Raw genomic sequence first — 16511 nt, 5'->3', positions numbered from 1 at the left:
TTCCTCCTCCCCCACCCCCCTTCCCTTTGGTTTCCCTTCCTGCTCAAGTCTTCTCTTCCATTGGATGGTTTTCCAATTGAATGAGTGCTCAGTCTTCGCCAATTGAGACCTGGTTTCATCGAAGCCCCAGTTGCCCCTTCCAGGGAATCGCTCCAGATTTGGTCGGCTGGGGCTGGAGAGGAGGCTCCCTTCCTGACTCCAAATCTAGTATGTTACACGTTGGCTACAAGTGGAGATTGGGCGAGAGTTCTTCCCTGCTCTCTGGGACTCTGCAGGAGGTGCCAGTCGAACTCGAAAGGGCTTCAGCCGCCAACCTCCTCGGGAAAGGCGCGCGAGGAATTAGGGGCGGTCCAGCTCCCGGACTTCCTTTCATTCCTACATGTTGGAAGGAATTTTGGGTTTATCTGTATCCAGTTCTGGGCTAAAGACAACTGAGCTCTTCCTGGCAGGAGGTAATTCTTTGGGAGCCGAGGCCGAGGGCTGTGCGGAGGGGGTTGGGGCGGAGGCGGAGGTGGGGGCCGACGGTCTTTGAGGGGAAACCAGGGGACTGGGGGGCACAGGCTGGGTGTGGGCCACCTGCCCTGGAATCCCGCTGGCTGCCTTGCTGAGGGAGGCGGAGACGGACGCGGAGGAGAGCTGGGTGATGTTGCCGGCGGACTTCCTGGCGTACGGCGTCGGGCTGCGGTTGATTGGCTGAGACATCCGGTTGGGCAGGACCGGCTGCGAGGCGGACATTAGCCTGGCATCCTGCGTCAGCTGCCCGGTGGGCAGCCCTTGGGCGCTCCTGTGTTTAACCAGCTGCTGGGGGGTGTAGGAGACCTGCTGGGTTGGGATGGATCCGTGGGAGCCCATCACCCTGGACAGACTGTAGTGGAAAGTCTTTGCGGACAGTGGGCTTTGGGCCGGACTGGACAACCGGCTCCCGCCAGGCTGCTGGATGAGAGAGGTTGAGCGCGAAGCCGTTCTGGATTGCACGTTTTGAGGCTGGCGGCCCTTGTCCCCCTGTGTTGGGGCTGTGGCGGGCTCTCTACCCTTGGGGTAAGGCCCCTCTGGCCCCACACCGCCCTGTGAGTCCTGCTGGCCTAATGGGGGTGGACCTCCCGCCATCGGGCGGCCCTGTGGGCCCTCCGGCCCCGGAGCGAGGGGCGACCCGGACACTGGGGTCTGCAGCTGGGACTGGACAGCTGAGGAGGAGCCAACGGAGGAAGACACGGAGCTCTGGAGGACTGGGTGGGAGCGCCGGGCCTGCTTGGCCAGGCCCAGCTCCATGGACAGCGGGCTGGACAAGGAGGCAGGAGGTAGGAAGATGGCGGTGGGCATGTTGTGCTGGTGAGTCAGTGCGATGGCCACGGAGGTGGTCGCAGCCGCGGTCTGGAGGGGAGCGTGGACCAGGGGGGCCCAGATGACGGGTTTAGGGTGCATGTCTTTGGCTGCACTCATCATCTGGTGCTCCTGGATGCTGTGGGCCATGTCCCTGTCGTGCTTGACAATTTGCTGGATGATCTCATTGTCTCGGTTGTTGAGGGAACCAGAGTTGGAACCGTCTGTCCCTTTGCGCAGCAGGACCGAATTCTTCTTCCCTGGGGAGAAACAACGCAACAAGGAACGGAGTGAAACTCAGCAACGACAATCCATTCATCAATCAGAACTCGAGCGGGCTGAATGGCCTCCTCCTGTCCCTGTGTAACAGGCCTGAGGGGCTGAATGGCCTCCTCCTGTCCCTGTGTAACAGGCCTGAGGGGCTGAATGGCCTCCTCCTGTCCCTGTGTAACAGGCCTGAGGGGCTGAATGGCCTCCTGTGCAACAGGCTTGAGGGGCTGAATGGCCTCCTCCTGTTCCTGTGCAACAGGCCTGAGGGGCTGAATGGCCTCCTCCTGTTCCTGTGCAACAGGCTTGAGGGGCTGAATGGCCTCCTCCTGTTCCTAATGTGCTGGAGAGGAGAGTAACTAGGGTGAAGGGGAAGAGTGGTGAACAGCGATTAAATCTCAAGCACAGAAAACTCACCAACTAAATCACCCCCCCCTCCCCCACCCGACCCACCCACCCCCCACCAGACCGAACCCCACCCTGTGCACTGAATTACCGACTCCACACTCTGCCTGTGACTCACTCTGGTGTAGCCGCCGCTCTGAGCGTTCCCCTTACTCCCCACTAATCTCTCCCGGTCCTCGGGTGATATCCACTTAACCTCCTCTTCGGAGTCTCTATGTAAGCATCAGCTTTTCCAAACTGCACAGAGGAGACGCACAGATAGGCGTCTACGTCTGAGTGAGATGCAGACAGAGTGTGGACTTGGCAGTTCAGTGCGCGGGTGAATCCGGTGCTGCTTTTTCTACGTTTTTTTAAGCCTCCAGTGGGTCGATGAGTTTTCTTCCTCGTCTCCCCAGCCAGGTGAGTGCAACTTTCGATGACTTTATCCGTGTAAATGTTTAACTAACGAAATAAATGAAGTTGGACAGAAGACGCCGGGCTGGTGGCGTGTGGTGATGACAGCGTGTGGGGACCTGCGGAACTCCCTACAATCCCCAGACACACACACACACACGTCTGCAGCAAGTCTCTGCCGCTTGGCTCCGAGTCGCTGAGCCTGAGTCTGAGTTGCGGACATAGTGGGGCATCCGGGAAGGGGGACAGTTACCCGGACACTTTGTTCCAGGTGGCAGTCGCTCCCCTCAGGCTAGACGGGACCTTAAAGAGTTGGTCAGTAGTCAGGGACAGGAGGAAGTGACTGCGAATGGGAACCGGCCTGAAGCGACGGAGGAGTCTCAGCCCCTGACCTTGACCGACAGGATACGAGGTGCCTGGGGTACCCGTGGTGGATGAGAACAAGGACTGCAGGGGTGGGTGAGCAAACTGACCGTGGCACCGTGATGCCACTCGGGTGGGGGCAGTGAAGAGGAGTGTGGTTAGTGACAGGGGGGATAGATACTGTTTTCTCTGCGGACGGGACCAGGGGGGCTGGAGTCTGAAGGTGGTGTTGCCTGCCCAGTGCCAGGGTGAAGAGTATCTCCTCGCAGCTGGAGAGGACCTTCGAGTGGGAGGTGGGGGAGGATCCAGGTCTCGTGGTCCATGTGGACATAAGTAGAACCCGCGATGAAGTTCCCCTAAGAGAATCTGAGGAGCTTTAGGACCCAACTTAAAACGCAGAACGTGAAAGCTAATCACTTCTGGACGGTTACCTGAGCCACAGGCCAATTGACATGGGGTTAAATAGATTAGAGAATTAACGTGTTTCTCAAAGAGTGGTAGGAAGATGGGAACAGAAGGAGGCCATTCAGCCCATCGAGCCTGCTCCGCCATTCAATGTGATCATGGCTGATCGAACACTTCAATGCCTTTTACTCACACACCATCCCCATAACCCTTTATATTATTGTTAATCAGAAATCTATCAATCTCTACCTTAAACATACTCAGTGACTGAGCTTCCCTGGCCCTCTGGGGTAGAGAATTCCAAAGATTCACAACCCTCTGAGTAAAGGAATTTCCCCTCACCTCGGACCTAAGTGGCTTCCCTCTTATTTTGAAATTGTCCCCTGGTTCTAGACTCCCCACCCAGGGAACACATCTTACCTGCATCTACCCTGTCTGTCCCTTTAAGTATTTTGTCGGTGTCAGTGAGATCACCTCTCTTTCTTTGAAACTGTAGAGAATACAAGTCCAGTTTCTCCAGTCTCTCTTCATAGGACAGTCCTGCCATCCCAGCAACAAGTCTGATGAACCTTTGTTGCACTCTCTCTATGGCAATAATATCCTTCCTAAGGTAAGGGAACCAAGTGCACAGTACTCCAGATGTGGTCTAACCAAGCTTCTATACAATTGAAGCAAGACCTCACTACTCCTGTGCTCAAATCCTCTTGCGATAAAGACTAACATTCCATTAGCCTTCCTATTTGCCTGCTGCACTTGCATGTTAGCTTTCAGTGACTTATTGAGGAAAACATCCAGGTCCCTTTGTACATCTACACTTTATAATCCCTTACCATTTAAGAAATACTCTGCACATCTGTTCCCTCCTACCAAAGTGGATAAGCTCACATTTTTCCACATTATATCCCATCTGCCATGTTCTTGCCCACTCGCTAAGTCTGTCCAAATCCTCCTGTAGCAGCTGTACATCTTCCTCACAGTACACATTCCCACCGAGCTTTGTGTCATCGTGAACTTGGAAATATTACATTTGATCCCCACATCCAAATCATTGGCATAGATTGTGAACAGCTGCAGCCCAAGTACTGATCCTCGCTGTACCCCACTAGTCACAGCCTGCCAACGCGAGAATGACCTGTTTATCCCTACCCTTTGCTTTCTGCCTGTTAGCCTATCGTTAATCCATGCCAGTATATTATCTCCAATCCCATGTGCTGTAATTTTGCTAACCAACCTCCTGTGGGGGACTTTATCAAAAGCCTTCTGAAAATCCAAGTATACTACGTCCGCTAACTCCCCTTTATTAATTCTGTTAGTAACATCCTCAAAAAAACTCCAACAGGTTTGTCAAACATGAGTTCCCATTCAGAAATCCATGATGACTATGCCTAATCGGATCATTGTTATCTAAGTGTCAATTTATCACATCCTTTATAACAGATTCCAGCATTTTTCCTACTACTGATGTAAAGCTAAGAGGTCTGTAGTTCTCAGTTTTCTCTCTCCCTCCCTTCTTAAATAGTGGGGTGATATTTGCGACCTTCCAATCTTCAGGAACCATTCCAGAATCTATAGATATTTGGAAAATGATTCCCAATGCATCCACTATCTCCATAGCAACCTCTACCGACACGCTGGGATGCAGAATAACAGGTCCTGGGGACTTATCAACTTCCAGTCCCATTAATTTCTCCAATACAACCTTCTTACCGATACTAATTTCCTTCAACTACTCGTTCTCCTTAGTCCCTTGGACCACAAAATCTGTTACTGTGCTGTTACTGAGCGTTCCCTCCTGTTGTGAGGGAGTGTGAGTGTGCTGTTACTGAGTGATGTCCCTCCTGTTGTGTGTGAGCGTGAGTGTGCTGTTACTGAGTGATGTCCCTCCTGTTGTGTGTGAGTGTGAGTGTGCTGTTACTGAGTGATGTCCCTCCTGTTGTGTGTGAGTGTGAGTGTGCTGTTACTGAGTGATGTCCCTCCTGTTGTGAGGGAGTGTGAGTGTGCTGTTACTGAGCAATCCCTCCTGTTGTGAGGGAGTGTGAGTGTGCTGTCACTGAGTGATTCCCCTCCTGTTGTGTGTGAGTGTGAGTGTGCTGTTACTGAGTGATGTCCCTCCTGTTGTGTGTGAGTGTGAGTTTGCTGTTACTGAGTGATTCCCCTCCTGTTGTGAGGGAGTGTGAGTGTGCTGTTACTGAGTGATGTCCCTCCTGTTGTGAGGGAGTGTGAGTGTGCTGTTACTGAGTGATGTCCCTCCTGTTGTGAGGGAGTGTGAGTGTGCTGTTACTGAGTGATTCCCCTCCTGTTGTGAGGGAGTGTGAGTGTGCTGTTACTGAGTGCTTCCCCTCCTGTTGTGAGGGAGTGTGAGAGTGCTGTTACTGAGTGATGTCCCTCCTGATGTGTGTGAGTGTGAGTGTGCTGTTACTGAGTGATGTCCCTCCTGATGTGTGTGAGTGTGAGTGTGCTGTTACTGAGTGCTTCCCCTCCTGTTGTGTGTGAGTGTGAGTGTGCTGTTACTGAGTGATGTCCCTCCTGTTGTGAGGGAGTGTGAGTGTGCTGTTAATGAGTGATTCCCCTCCTGTTGTGTGTGAGTGTGAGTGTGCTGTTACTGAGTGATGTCCCTCCTGATGTGTGTGAGTGTGAGTGTGCTGTTACTGAGTGATGTCCCTCCTGTTGTGTGTGAGTGTGAGTGTGCTGTTACTGAGTGATGTCCCTCCTGTTGTGAGGGAGTGTGAGTGTGCTGTTACTGAGTGATGTCCCTCCTGTTGTGTGTGAGTGTGAGTGTGCTGTTACTGAGTGATGTCCCTCCTGATGTGTGTGAGTGTGAGTGTGCTGTTACTGAGTGCTTCCCCTCCTGTTGTGAGGGAGTGTGAGTGTGCTGTTACTGAGTGATGTCCCTCCTGTTGTGAGGGAGTGTGAGAGTGCTGTTAATGAGTGATTCCCCTCCTGTTGTGTGTGAGTGTGAGTGTGCTGTTACTGAGTGATGTCCCTCCTGATGTGTGTGAGTGTGAGTGTGCTGTTACTGAGTGATGTCCCTCCTGTTGTGTGTGAGTGTGAGTGTGCTGTTACTGAGTGATGTCCCTCCTGTTGTGAGGGAGTGTGAGTGTGCTGTTACTGAGTGATGTCCCTCCTGTTGTGTGTGAGTGTGAGTGTGCTGTTACTGAGTAATTCCCCTCCTGTTGCGTGTGAGTGTGAGTGTGCTGTTACTGAGTGATGTCCCTCCTGTTGTGAGGGAGTGTGAGTGTGCTGTTACTGAGTGATGTCCCTCCTGTTGTGAGGGAGTGTGAGTGTGCTGTTACTGAGTGATGTCCCTCCTGTTGTGTGTGAGTGTGAGTGTGCTGTTACTGAGTGATGTCCCTCCTGTTGTGAGGGAGTGTGAGTGTGCTGTTAATGAGTGATTCCCCTCCTGTTGTGTGTGAGTGTGAGTGTGCTGTTACTGAGTGATGTCCCTCCTGATGTGTGTGAGTGTGAGTGTGCTGTTACTGAGTGATGTCCCTCCTGTTGTGTGTGAGTGTGAGTGTGCTGTTACTGAGTGATGTCCCTCCTGTTGTGAGGGAGTGTGAGTGTGCTGTTACTGAGTGATGTCCCTCCTGTTGTGTGTGAGTGTGAGTGTGCTGTTACTGAGTGATGTCCCTCCTGATGTGTGTGAGTGTGAGTGTGCTGTTACTGAGTGCTTCCCCTCCTGTTGTGAGGGAGTGTGAGTGTGCTGTTACTGAGTGATGTCCCTCCTGTTGTGAGGGAGTGTGAGAGTGCTGTTAATGAGTGATTCCCCTCCTGTTGTGTGTGAGTGTGAGTGTGCTGTTACTGAGTGATGTCCCTCCTGATGTGTGTGAGTGTGAGTGTGCTGTTACTGAGTGATGTCCCTCCTGTTGTGTGTGAGTGTGAGTGTGCTGTTACTGAGTGATGTCCCTCCTGTTGTGAGGGAGTGTGAGTGTGCTGTTACTGAGTGATGTCCCTCCTGTTGTGTGTGAGTGTGAGTGTGCTGTTACTGAGTAATTCCCCTCCTGTTGCGTGTGAGTGTGAGTGTGCTGTTACTGAGTGATGTCCCTCCTGTTGTGAGGGAGTGTGAGTGTGCTGTTACTGAGTGATGTCCCTCCTGTTGTGAGGGAGTGTGAGTGTGCTGTTACTGAGTGATGTCCCTCCTGTTGTGTGTGAGTGTGAGTGTGCTGTTACTGAGTGATGTCCCTCCTGTTGTGAGGGAGTGTGAGTGTGCTGTTAATGAGTGATTCCCCTCCTGTTGTGTGTGAGTGTGAGTGTGCTGTTACTGAGTGATGTCCCTCCTGATGTGTGTGAGTGTGAGTGTGCTGTTACTGAGTGATGTCCCTCCTGTTGTGTGTGAGTGTGAGTGTGCTGTTACTGAGTGATGTCCCTCCTGTTGTGAGGGAGTGTGAGTGTGCTGTTACTGAGTGATGTCCCTCCTGTTGTGTGTGAGTGTGAGTGTGCTGTTACTGAGTGATGTCCCTCCTGATGTGTGTGAGTGTGAGTGTGCTGTTACTGAGTGCTTCCCCTCCTGTTGTGAGGGAGTGTGAGTGTGCTGTTACTGAGTGATGTCCCTCCTGTTGTGAGGGAGTGTGAGAGTGCTGTTAATGAGTGATTCCCCTCCTGTTGTGTGTGAGTGTGAGTGTGCTGTTACTGAGTGATGTCCCTCCTGATGTGTGTGAGTGTGAGTGTGCTGTTACTGAGTGATGTCCCTCCTGTTGTGTGTGAGTGTGAGTGTGCTGTTACTGAGTGATGTCCCTCCTGTTGTGAGGGAGTGTGAGTGTGCTGTTACTGAGTGATGTCCCTCCTGTTGTGTGTGAGTGTGAGTGTGCTGTTACTGAGTAATTCCCCTCCTGTTGCGTGTGAGTGTGAGTGTGCTGTTACTGAGTGATGTCCCTCCTGTTGTGAGGGAGTGTGAGTGTGCTGTTACTGAGTGATGTCCCTCCTGTTGTGAGGGAGTGTGAGTGTGCTGTTACTGAGTGATGTCCCTCCTGATGTGTGTGAGTGTGAGTGTGCTGTTACTGAGTGATGTCCCTCCTGTTGTGTGTGAGTGTGAGTGTGCTGTTACTGAGTGATGTCCCTCCTGTTGTGTGTGAGTGTGAGTGTGCTGTTACTGAGTAATTCCCCTCCTGTTGTGTGTGAGTGTGAGTGTGCTGTTACTGAGTGATGTCCCTCCTGTTGTGAGGGAGTGTGAGTGTGCTGTTACTGAGTGATGTCCCTCCTGTTGTGTGTGAGTGTGAGTGTGCTGTTACTGAGTGATGTCCCTCCTGTTGTGTGTGAGTGTGAGTGTGCTGTTACTGAGTGATGTCCCTCCTGTTGTGAGGGAGTGTGAGTGTGCTGTTACTGAGTGATTCCCCTCCTGTTGTGAGGGAGTGTGAGTGTGCTGTTACTGAGTGATTCCCCTCCTGTTGTGAGGGAGTGTGAGTGTGCTGTTACTGAGTGATGTCCCTCCTGTTGTGAGGGAGTGTGAGTGTGCTGTTACTGAGTGATGTCCCTCCTGTTGTGTGTGAGTGTGAGTGTGCTGTTACTGAGTGATGTCCCTCCTGTTGTGAGGGAGTGTGAGTGTGCTGTTACTGAGTGATTCCCCTCCTGTTGTGTGTGAGTGTGAGTGTGCTGTTAGTGAGTGATTCCCCTCATGTTGTGTGTGAGTGTGAGTGTGCTGTTACTGAGTGATGTCCCTCCTGTTGTGAGGGAGTGTGAGTGTGCTGTTACTGAGTGATTCCCCTCCTGTTGTGAGGGAGTGTGAGTGTGCTGTTACTGAGTGATGTCCCTCCTGTTGTGTGTGAGTGTGAGTGTGCTGTTACTGAGTGATGACCCTCCTGTTGTGTGTGAGTGTGAGTGTGCTGTTACTGAGTGATTCCCCTCCTGTTGTGAGGGAGTGTGAGTGTGCTGTTACTGAGTGATGTCCCTCCTGTTGTGTGTGTGTGTGAGTGTGCTATTAATGAGTGATGTCCCTCCTGTTGTGAGGGAGTGTGAGTGTGCTGTTACTGAGTGATGTCCCTCCTGTTGTGAGGGAGTGTGAGTGTGCTGTTACTGAGTGATGTCCCTCCTGTTGTGTGTGAGTGTGAGTGTGCTGTTACTGAGTGATGTCCCTCCTGTTGTGTGTGAGTGTGAGTGTGCTGTTACTGAGTGATGTCCCTCCTGTTGTGAGGGAGTGTGAGTGAGCTGTTACTGAGTGATGTCCCTCCTGTTGTGAGGGAGTGTGAGTGTGCTGTTACTGAGTGATGTCCCTCCTGTTGTGTGTGAGTGTGAGTGTGCTGTTACTGAGTGATGTCCCTCCTGTTGTGAGGGAGTGTGAGTGTGCTGTTACTGAGTGTTTCCCCTCGTGTTGTGTGTGAGTGTGAGTGTGCTGTTACTGAGTGATGTCCCTCCTGTTGTGTGTGAGTGTGAGTGTGCTGTTACTGAGTGATGTCCCTCCTGTTGTGAGGGAGTGTGAGTGTGCTGTTACTGAGTGATGTCCCTCCTGTTGTGAGGGAGTGTGAGTGTGCTGTTACTGAGTGATGTCCCTCCTGTTGTGTGTGAGTGTGTGTGCTGTTACTGAGTGATGTCCCTCCTGTTGTGTGTGAGTGTGAGTGTGCTGTTACTGAGTGATGTCCCTCCTGTTGTGAGGGAGTGTGAGTGAGCTGTTAATGAGTGATGTCCCTCCTGTTGTGAGGGAGTGTGAGTGTGCTGTTACTGAGTGATGTCCCTCCTGTTGTGTGTGAGTGTGAGTGTGCTGTTACTGAGTGATGTCCCTCCTGTTGTGAGGGAGTGTGAGTGTGCTGTTACTGAGTGATGTCCCTCCTGTCACTTTATCTTGGTTATGTCAGTGAGGTGGTCAAACAGTAAACCCACCTTCACACCATCGAACTGCCCCTCAGAGGCACATTCCTGTCGGCTGTTCCCTCCGACAATGAGTCTCCCGGTTCAGGGAAGACAGCTCTCCCTTTCTCTCTCTCTCTTTCAATCTCCCTCTCTCTGTAACTCCCTTGTCTCTCTCTAACTCTCTCGACTCCCTCTCTCTCTCTCTGCCTTTCTCTTTGACCCAACCTTCCTCTCACCCGCTCCCTCCCTCCCCATTTCTCTCTATCTCTCTCCCTCTCTTAGTCTGTCTCTCTCTCTCCATCTCTTTCTCTCTCTCTCTCTTCCTCTCTCTCACTGTCTCTCCCTTTCTCTCTCTCTCTCTATCCTTCTCTGTCTCCCCCTCTCCCCACCTTCTCTCTACCCCATTCTCCAGCTCCCGCTCGCTTTTCTCTCTCCCCCTCTCCTCCCTCTCTCCCCATTTCGCTCTCTATCTCTCTCTATCTGCCCTCTCTCTCCCTGTCTCTCTCTCTCTCTATCCCTCTCCATCACTCTCTCCCTCAGCACCTACCTATCCTGTTGAGTCGGTCCATAGCCACGGTTTCAAAGGCTCTCCGCATCATGGGGTACTCCTCCAACACCTCGTTAAAATGATCGACGGACAGGGAGTAGAGTCTGCAGTAAGTATCAGCTCGGACACTCGCTGTTCTCCTGCCGCGGGTTAACAGACAGATCTCTGAGGGAAAGAGCAGAGTGTTTCAAACAAAGCATTCCCAATTCTAGCACCACCTCAGGATGCCCTCGGCCAATGGTGCAATCCAAAGTGTATCCTGTTTTCATGCTCCAATCCTATCTGCCCCTCTCCCCCCACCCCCTGTGTAGCTAGCTCTGTACTTCCCTCAGCGGGTCCAGTCTCACAGGGGCTGGGTCACCCATCCCCCCCCAGAGCCCTGGAGGCTGCCCATAGGAGTCAGTCCAGTCCAGGGTTTCCCTGCACAAACCAACCCCGAACCCCACACCCATTCCCTTCAACAGCTGCCGAACCACAATGGCTAATTTCCCCCCTCTCTCTAACCCAGGGGTCACTGGACAGTGATCAGGAGCAGGAACCCTGGCTGATTTCCCCTCTCTCTCTAACCCAGGGGTCACTGGACAGTGATCAGGAGCAGGAACACTGGCTGATTCCCTTTTGTCTCCCTAACCCTCTCAGACTCTCTGTCTCTGTCTCACTCTGTGTCAGTCTGTCACACTCTCTCTGTCTGTTTGTCTGTCTGTCTGTACCTGCTTTGCTCCCCCTCTCTCTCTTTCTTTCTCTGCCTCCCTTCTCTGCCATCTGCTGTCGTTCTCCCTCTCTGTCACCCTCTCTCTTCTCTCTCTCTCCCTCATCCCTCTCTCTGCCTCCCTCTCTCTGCCTCCTTCCCTCTATCCCCCCATCCGTCTCTCTCTCTCTCTCTCTCTCTCTCTGTCCAACTCTCTCTCACTTTGCCCCCCTCCCACACTCACTGTCTCTGTCCTTCTGTTTCTTCTCTGTCTCTGTCTCTCTCTCTCTGTCTTCCTGTCTGTCTCCATCTCTCTCTCTGTCTTCCTCCTTCCGTCTCTCTCTCTCTCTCTCACTCTCTACCTACCTCCCTTTCTCTCTGTGCCCCTCTCTGTCTCTCTCTTCTCTCTCTCCCTCTCTCTGTCACCCCCTCTATCTCTCCCTCTCTCTACCTCTCTCCCTCTCCTTGTCCATCTTGCTCACTCTCTCTGCTCCTCTTTCTGTCCCTCTCTGTCCCTCTATCTCTCCCTCTCTCTCTGTCTCTCACTCTCCCTCTCTCTCTGTCCATCCATCTCTCTGTCCCTCTCACTCTCTCACTCCCTGTCTCTCTCTCTCTGTTTCTCTCGCTCTCCCTCTGTTCCCACTCTCTTTCTCTGTCTCTCTCTCCTTCTCTGTCCCTCTCTCACTATCTCTCTCTCCCTCTCTCTCTGTGCCTTTTTCTTTCTCTCTCTCTGCCTCTCTATCTCTGTCTCTCCCTCTCTCTGCCCCTCTCTCTCTGTCTTTCTCTCTCTGCCCCTCTCTCTCTGTCCATCTCAATGTCTCACTCTGTCTCTCTGTCCCTCTCTCTCTCATCCCTCTTGCTCTCTCTTTCTCTGCCTCTAGCTCTCTGTCTGTCTCTCTCTCTCTCTCACTATCTCTCTGTCTGCCCCCCCTTCTCTCTCTCTGTCCCCCTCACTTTCTCACTCCCTGTCTCTCTCTCTGTCCCTTTCTATCTCTCTCTCTCTACCTCTCCCTTTCTGTCTTTTGCTCACTCACTCTATCTCTTTCTCTGTCCCCCTCTCTCTTTGTCTCTCTCTCCCCCCTCTCTCTGTCCCTCTCACTCTCTCCCTCTCTTTCTTTGTCTTTCTCTCTCTCTCTTTCTCTGCCACTCTCTCCCTATCCCTCTGACCCTCTCACTCTTCTCTCTGTCCCCCTCACTCTCTCGATCTCTCTGTGTGTCCCTCTCTCTCTGTCAGTGTATTACTGAAATGGAGAACAGCTGCAGAATTCCGAGGTGCAGAGGGATCTGGGTGTTCTAGTGCATGAGTCACGAAAGGTTAGTGTGCAGGTACAGCAAGTAATTAAGGCGGCTAATGGAATGCTATCCTTTATTACGAGAGGAATTGAACGTTAAAGTAAGGATGTTGTGCTTCAGTTATACAGGGCAATGGTGAGACCACATCTTGGTGGAGGCGGGGTTATTGAGTATTTTTAAGGCGGAGGTAGATAGATTCTTGTTAGGCAAGAGAATCAGAGGTTATCGGGGGTTAGACGGGAATGTGGAATTCAAAACACAAACAGATCAGCCATGATCTTATCGAATGGCTTGAGGAGCTGAATGGCCTACTTCTGCTCCTATTTCATATGTTCGTATGTCTCTATCTCTCTCTCTCTGTCTCTCTCTCTCTCTGTCCCCCTCTCTCTCTCTCTGTCTCTCTCTCTCTCTCGCTGTCTCTCACTCCCTCTGTCTCTCTCTCTCTCTGTCTCTCTCTGTCTCTCTCTCCCTCTCTCTGTCCGTCTCTGTATCTGTCTGTCTCTCACTCCCTCGGTCTCTCACACAATCAGACTACAGGTGAAAACAACAGTGTGACATCACGTTAAACCCTCAATCCAATGCCCGTTAAATGGTATCTGAATCTTTTAAAATCCCATGGGGGTAGCCCGACCCCATGTCTTTCTGACCATGGAGGTTCCTGAGCTGATAGCTGGGTGCCCACAGTTTGGGATTGAAATGGGGGGTGAGAGGGGGTGAAGTGGGACCAATGATGGGGAAGATCTCCCTTACCTCCAAAGTAGGACCCGTCGGACAGCTTGGTCTCCTTGCTGCCTTTGGTGAGAATGCTGACCACTCCGTGCTGGATGAAATACATCTTCTTGCCAACTGTGCCCTCACGCACGATGTAGTCAGCAGGTTGAAAGACTTCGAAACGAAGCTTAGTTAACATGGCAGTGACAAAGTTCGGGTCAGCATTGGCAAACAGAGGCATCGTAGCAACTAGGTTCCGGCAATTGAAGTTAACGATTTCCTGGTGGAAAGACAGCAGGTAAACGTTATGAGTAACGGTGGACAAGTTTAGTATCAGAAATATTAAAACCAAGTAACACAGAGTGAGGGGGATTTACTGATATAACACCGACACTGACCCGGGGATTTACTGATATAACACCGACACTGACCCGGCGGTTTACTGATATAACACCGACACTGACCCGGGGATTTACTGATATAACACCGACACTGACCCGGGGATTTACTAATATAACACCGACACTGACCCGGGGGTTTACTGATATAACACGGACACTGACCCGGGGATTTACTGATATAACACCGACACTGACCCGGGGATTTACTGATATAACACCGACACTGACCCGGGGATTTACTGATATAACACCGACACTGACCCGGCGGTTTACTGATATAACACCGACACTGACCCGGGGGTTTACTGATATTACACCGACACTGACCCGGGGGTTTACTTATATAACACGGACACTGACCCGGGGATTTACTGATATAACACCGACACTGACCCGGGGATTTACTGATATAACACCGACACTGACCCGGGGGTTTACTGATATAACACCGACACTGACCCGGGGGTTTACTGATATAACACCGACACTGACCCGGGGGTTTACTGATATAACACCGACACTGACCCGGGGGTTTACTGATATAACACCGACACTGACCCGGGGATTTACTGATATAACACCGACACTGACCCGGTGGTTTACTGATATAACACCGACAGTGACCCGGGGGTTTACTGATATAACACCGACACTGACCCGGGGGTTTACTGATATAACACCGACACTGACCCGGGGGTTTACTGATATAACACCGACACGGACCTGGGGATTTACTGATATAACACCGACACTGACCCGGGGGTTTACTGATATAACACCGACACTGACCTGGGGATTTACTGATATAACACCGACAGTGACCCGGGGGTTTACTGATATAACACCGACACTGACCCGGGGGTTTACTGATATAACACCGACACTGACCCGGGGGTTTACTGATATAACACGGACACTGACCCGGGGATTTACTGATATAACACCGACACTGACCCGGGGATTTACTGATATAACACCGACACTGACCCGGGGGTTTACTGATATAACACCGACACTGACCCGGGGGTTTACTGATATAACACCGACACTGACCCGGGGGTTTACTGATATAACACCGACACTGACCCGGGGGTTTACTGATATAACACCGACACTGACCCGGCGGTTTACTGATATAACACCGACACTGACCCCGGGATTTACTGATATAACACCGACACTGACCCGGGAGTTTACTGATATAACACCGACACTGACCCGGGAGTTTACTGATATAACACCGACACTGACCCCGGGATTTACTGATATAACACCGACAGTGACCCGGGGGTTTACTGATATAACACCGACACTGACCCGGGGGTTTACTGATATAACACCGACACTGACCCGGGGGTTTACTGATATAACACCGACACTGACCCGGCGGTTTACTGATATAACACCGACACTGACCCGGGGGTTTACTGATATAACACCGACACTGACCCCGGGATTTACTGATATAACACCGACACTGACCCGGGGGTTTACTGATATAACACCGACACTGACCCCGGGATTTACTGATATAACACCGACAGTGACCCGGGGATTTACTGATATAACACCGACACTGACCCGGGGAATTACTGATATAACACGGACACTGACCCGGGGATTTACTGATATAACACCGACACTGACCCGGGGGTTTACTAATTTAACACTGATAATGAGCCAGGAATTACCATGTACAAAAGTACGAACTAGGAACAGGAGTAGGCCACTCAGCCCCTCAAGCCTCCACTGCCATTCAACAAGACCATAGCTGATTGTATTGTAACATCAACTGCACATTCCCACCTGCCCCAATAACCTTCACCCTCTGGCTTCACAAGAAAGTATCTCGCTCTGCCTTAAAAATATTCAGGGTCTCTGCTCCCACCACCTGTTGTGGAAGAGAGTTCCAAATCATCCTTTGAGAGAAAAGGTTCCTCCTCATCTCTGCCTTAAATGGGTGATGCCTTATTGTTAAACAGTGGGACCAATTTCCAGATTCTCCCACAAGAGGAAACATCCTCTCCGCATCCACCCTGTCAAGACTCCTCAGGATCTTATATGTTTCAATCAAGTTCCCTCTTACTCTTCTAAACTCCAGCAGATACAAGCCTAGCCTGTCCAACCTTTCCTCATAAGACAACCTGCCCATTCCTTCTTAATCTTTTAGTCATTCTTTGCTGTTCTTTTTATTCTGTCCAATCTTCTGACCTGCCGCCCATCTTTGCGCAATCGTCTGCTTTTTCTTGAAGTTTGATACTATCTTTAAGTTTTTGTTAGTTAACCACGGATGGTGGGTCCTCCCCTTGGAATTTTTCTTTCTTGTTGGGATGTAATTTACCATGGGAACGAGATGTCTTGTGATCACTCACCTCTCTCAGAGGCACGCTGAGCTCTCCCAGAATATTCTCCTCCTCAAACATCTTCCCCTGGTATCGATGCTCGTAGTATTCGTGGATTCGTTGGCGCATTTCCGCTGGCAGTTTGTGGAAGGACATGTACTGTTCCACTTGCTTGTACTATACACAAAGAGCAAGACTTCTCACTCAGTGACCTGAGGTTAGATGGTACACATTATCCTTCACATTCCCGGGTGGCGTGGACGGGGACAGGGAGCGAGAGGGGGTCAGGAGCAAACGTTTCTAACCCCATCTGTGATCCACACTCTGAAAACACCACTAACTTTCACTCTCCATCTCTGCTTCATCTATCTCACTCTGTCTCTCCCTCTCTGTTTCTCTCCCCACTTTCCCCATCTCTCTCTCTCTCTCCATCCTAGCTTTCTTTACCACCCTCTGTCTTTCTCTTCTCTATCAGAATCACAGAGTTGTCAATCTCCCCACCTCTCTTGTCCTCTATCTCTCCTCCTTTGAGTACTTGTCTCTTTCCTTTGGTCTCTTCATCTCTGTCTCTATCCTTCCCCCTCTCCCTCTCCATCTCT

General features: G+C 51.3%; 1 protein-coding gene across 1 annotated transcript; it reads right to left on the bottom strand.

The window, feature by feature from the left end:
- Nucleotides 1-375: 375 nt before the first annotated feature.
- LOC144674359 (potassium/sodium hyperpolarization-activated cyclic nucleotide-gated channel 4-like) lies at nt 376-16089 on the bottom strand (the record flags this gene model as incomplete). The annotated part of the gene is made up of 4 exons (XM_078535741.1): nt 376-1580; nt 10478-10642; nt 13209-13449; nt 15943-16089. Coding segments are annotated over 4 exons (1758 nt in total), but the record flags the coding sequence as incomplete, so codon positions are not given.
- Between the last annotated feature and the right edge of the window lie 422 nt (nt 16090-16511).

The sequence above is a fragment of the Cetorhinus maximus genome, unplaced genomic scaffold (genome assembly GCF_964194155.1).
Source record: "Cetorhinus maximus unplaced genomic scaffold, sCetMax3.hap1.1 HAP1_SCAFFOLD_635, whole genome shotgun sequence".
In the NCBI taxonomy this organism is placed as follows: Eukaryota; Metazoa; Chordata; class Chondrichthyes; order Lamniformes; family Cetorhinidae; genus Cetorhinus; species Cetorhinus maximus.
Note: the sequence above shows the minus strand (reverse complement) of the source record. Positions and strands in the feature narration are given on the sequence as shown.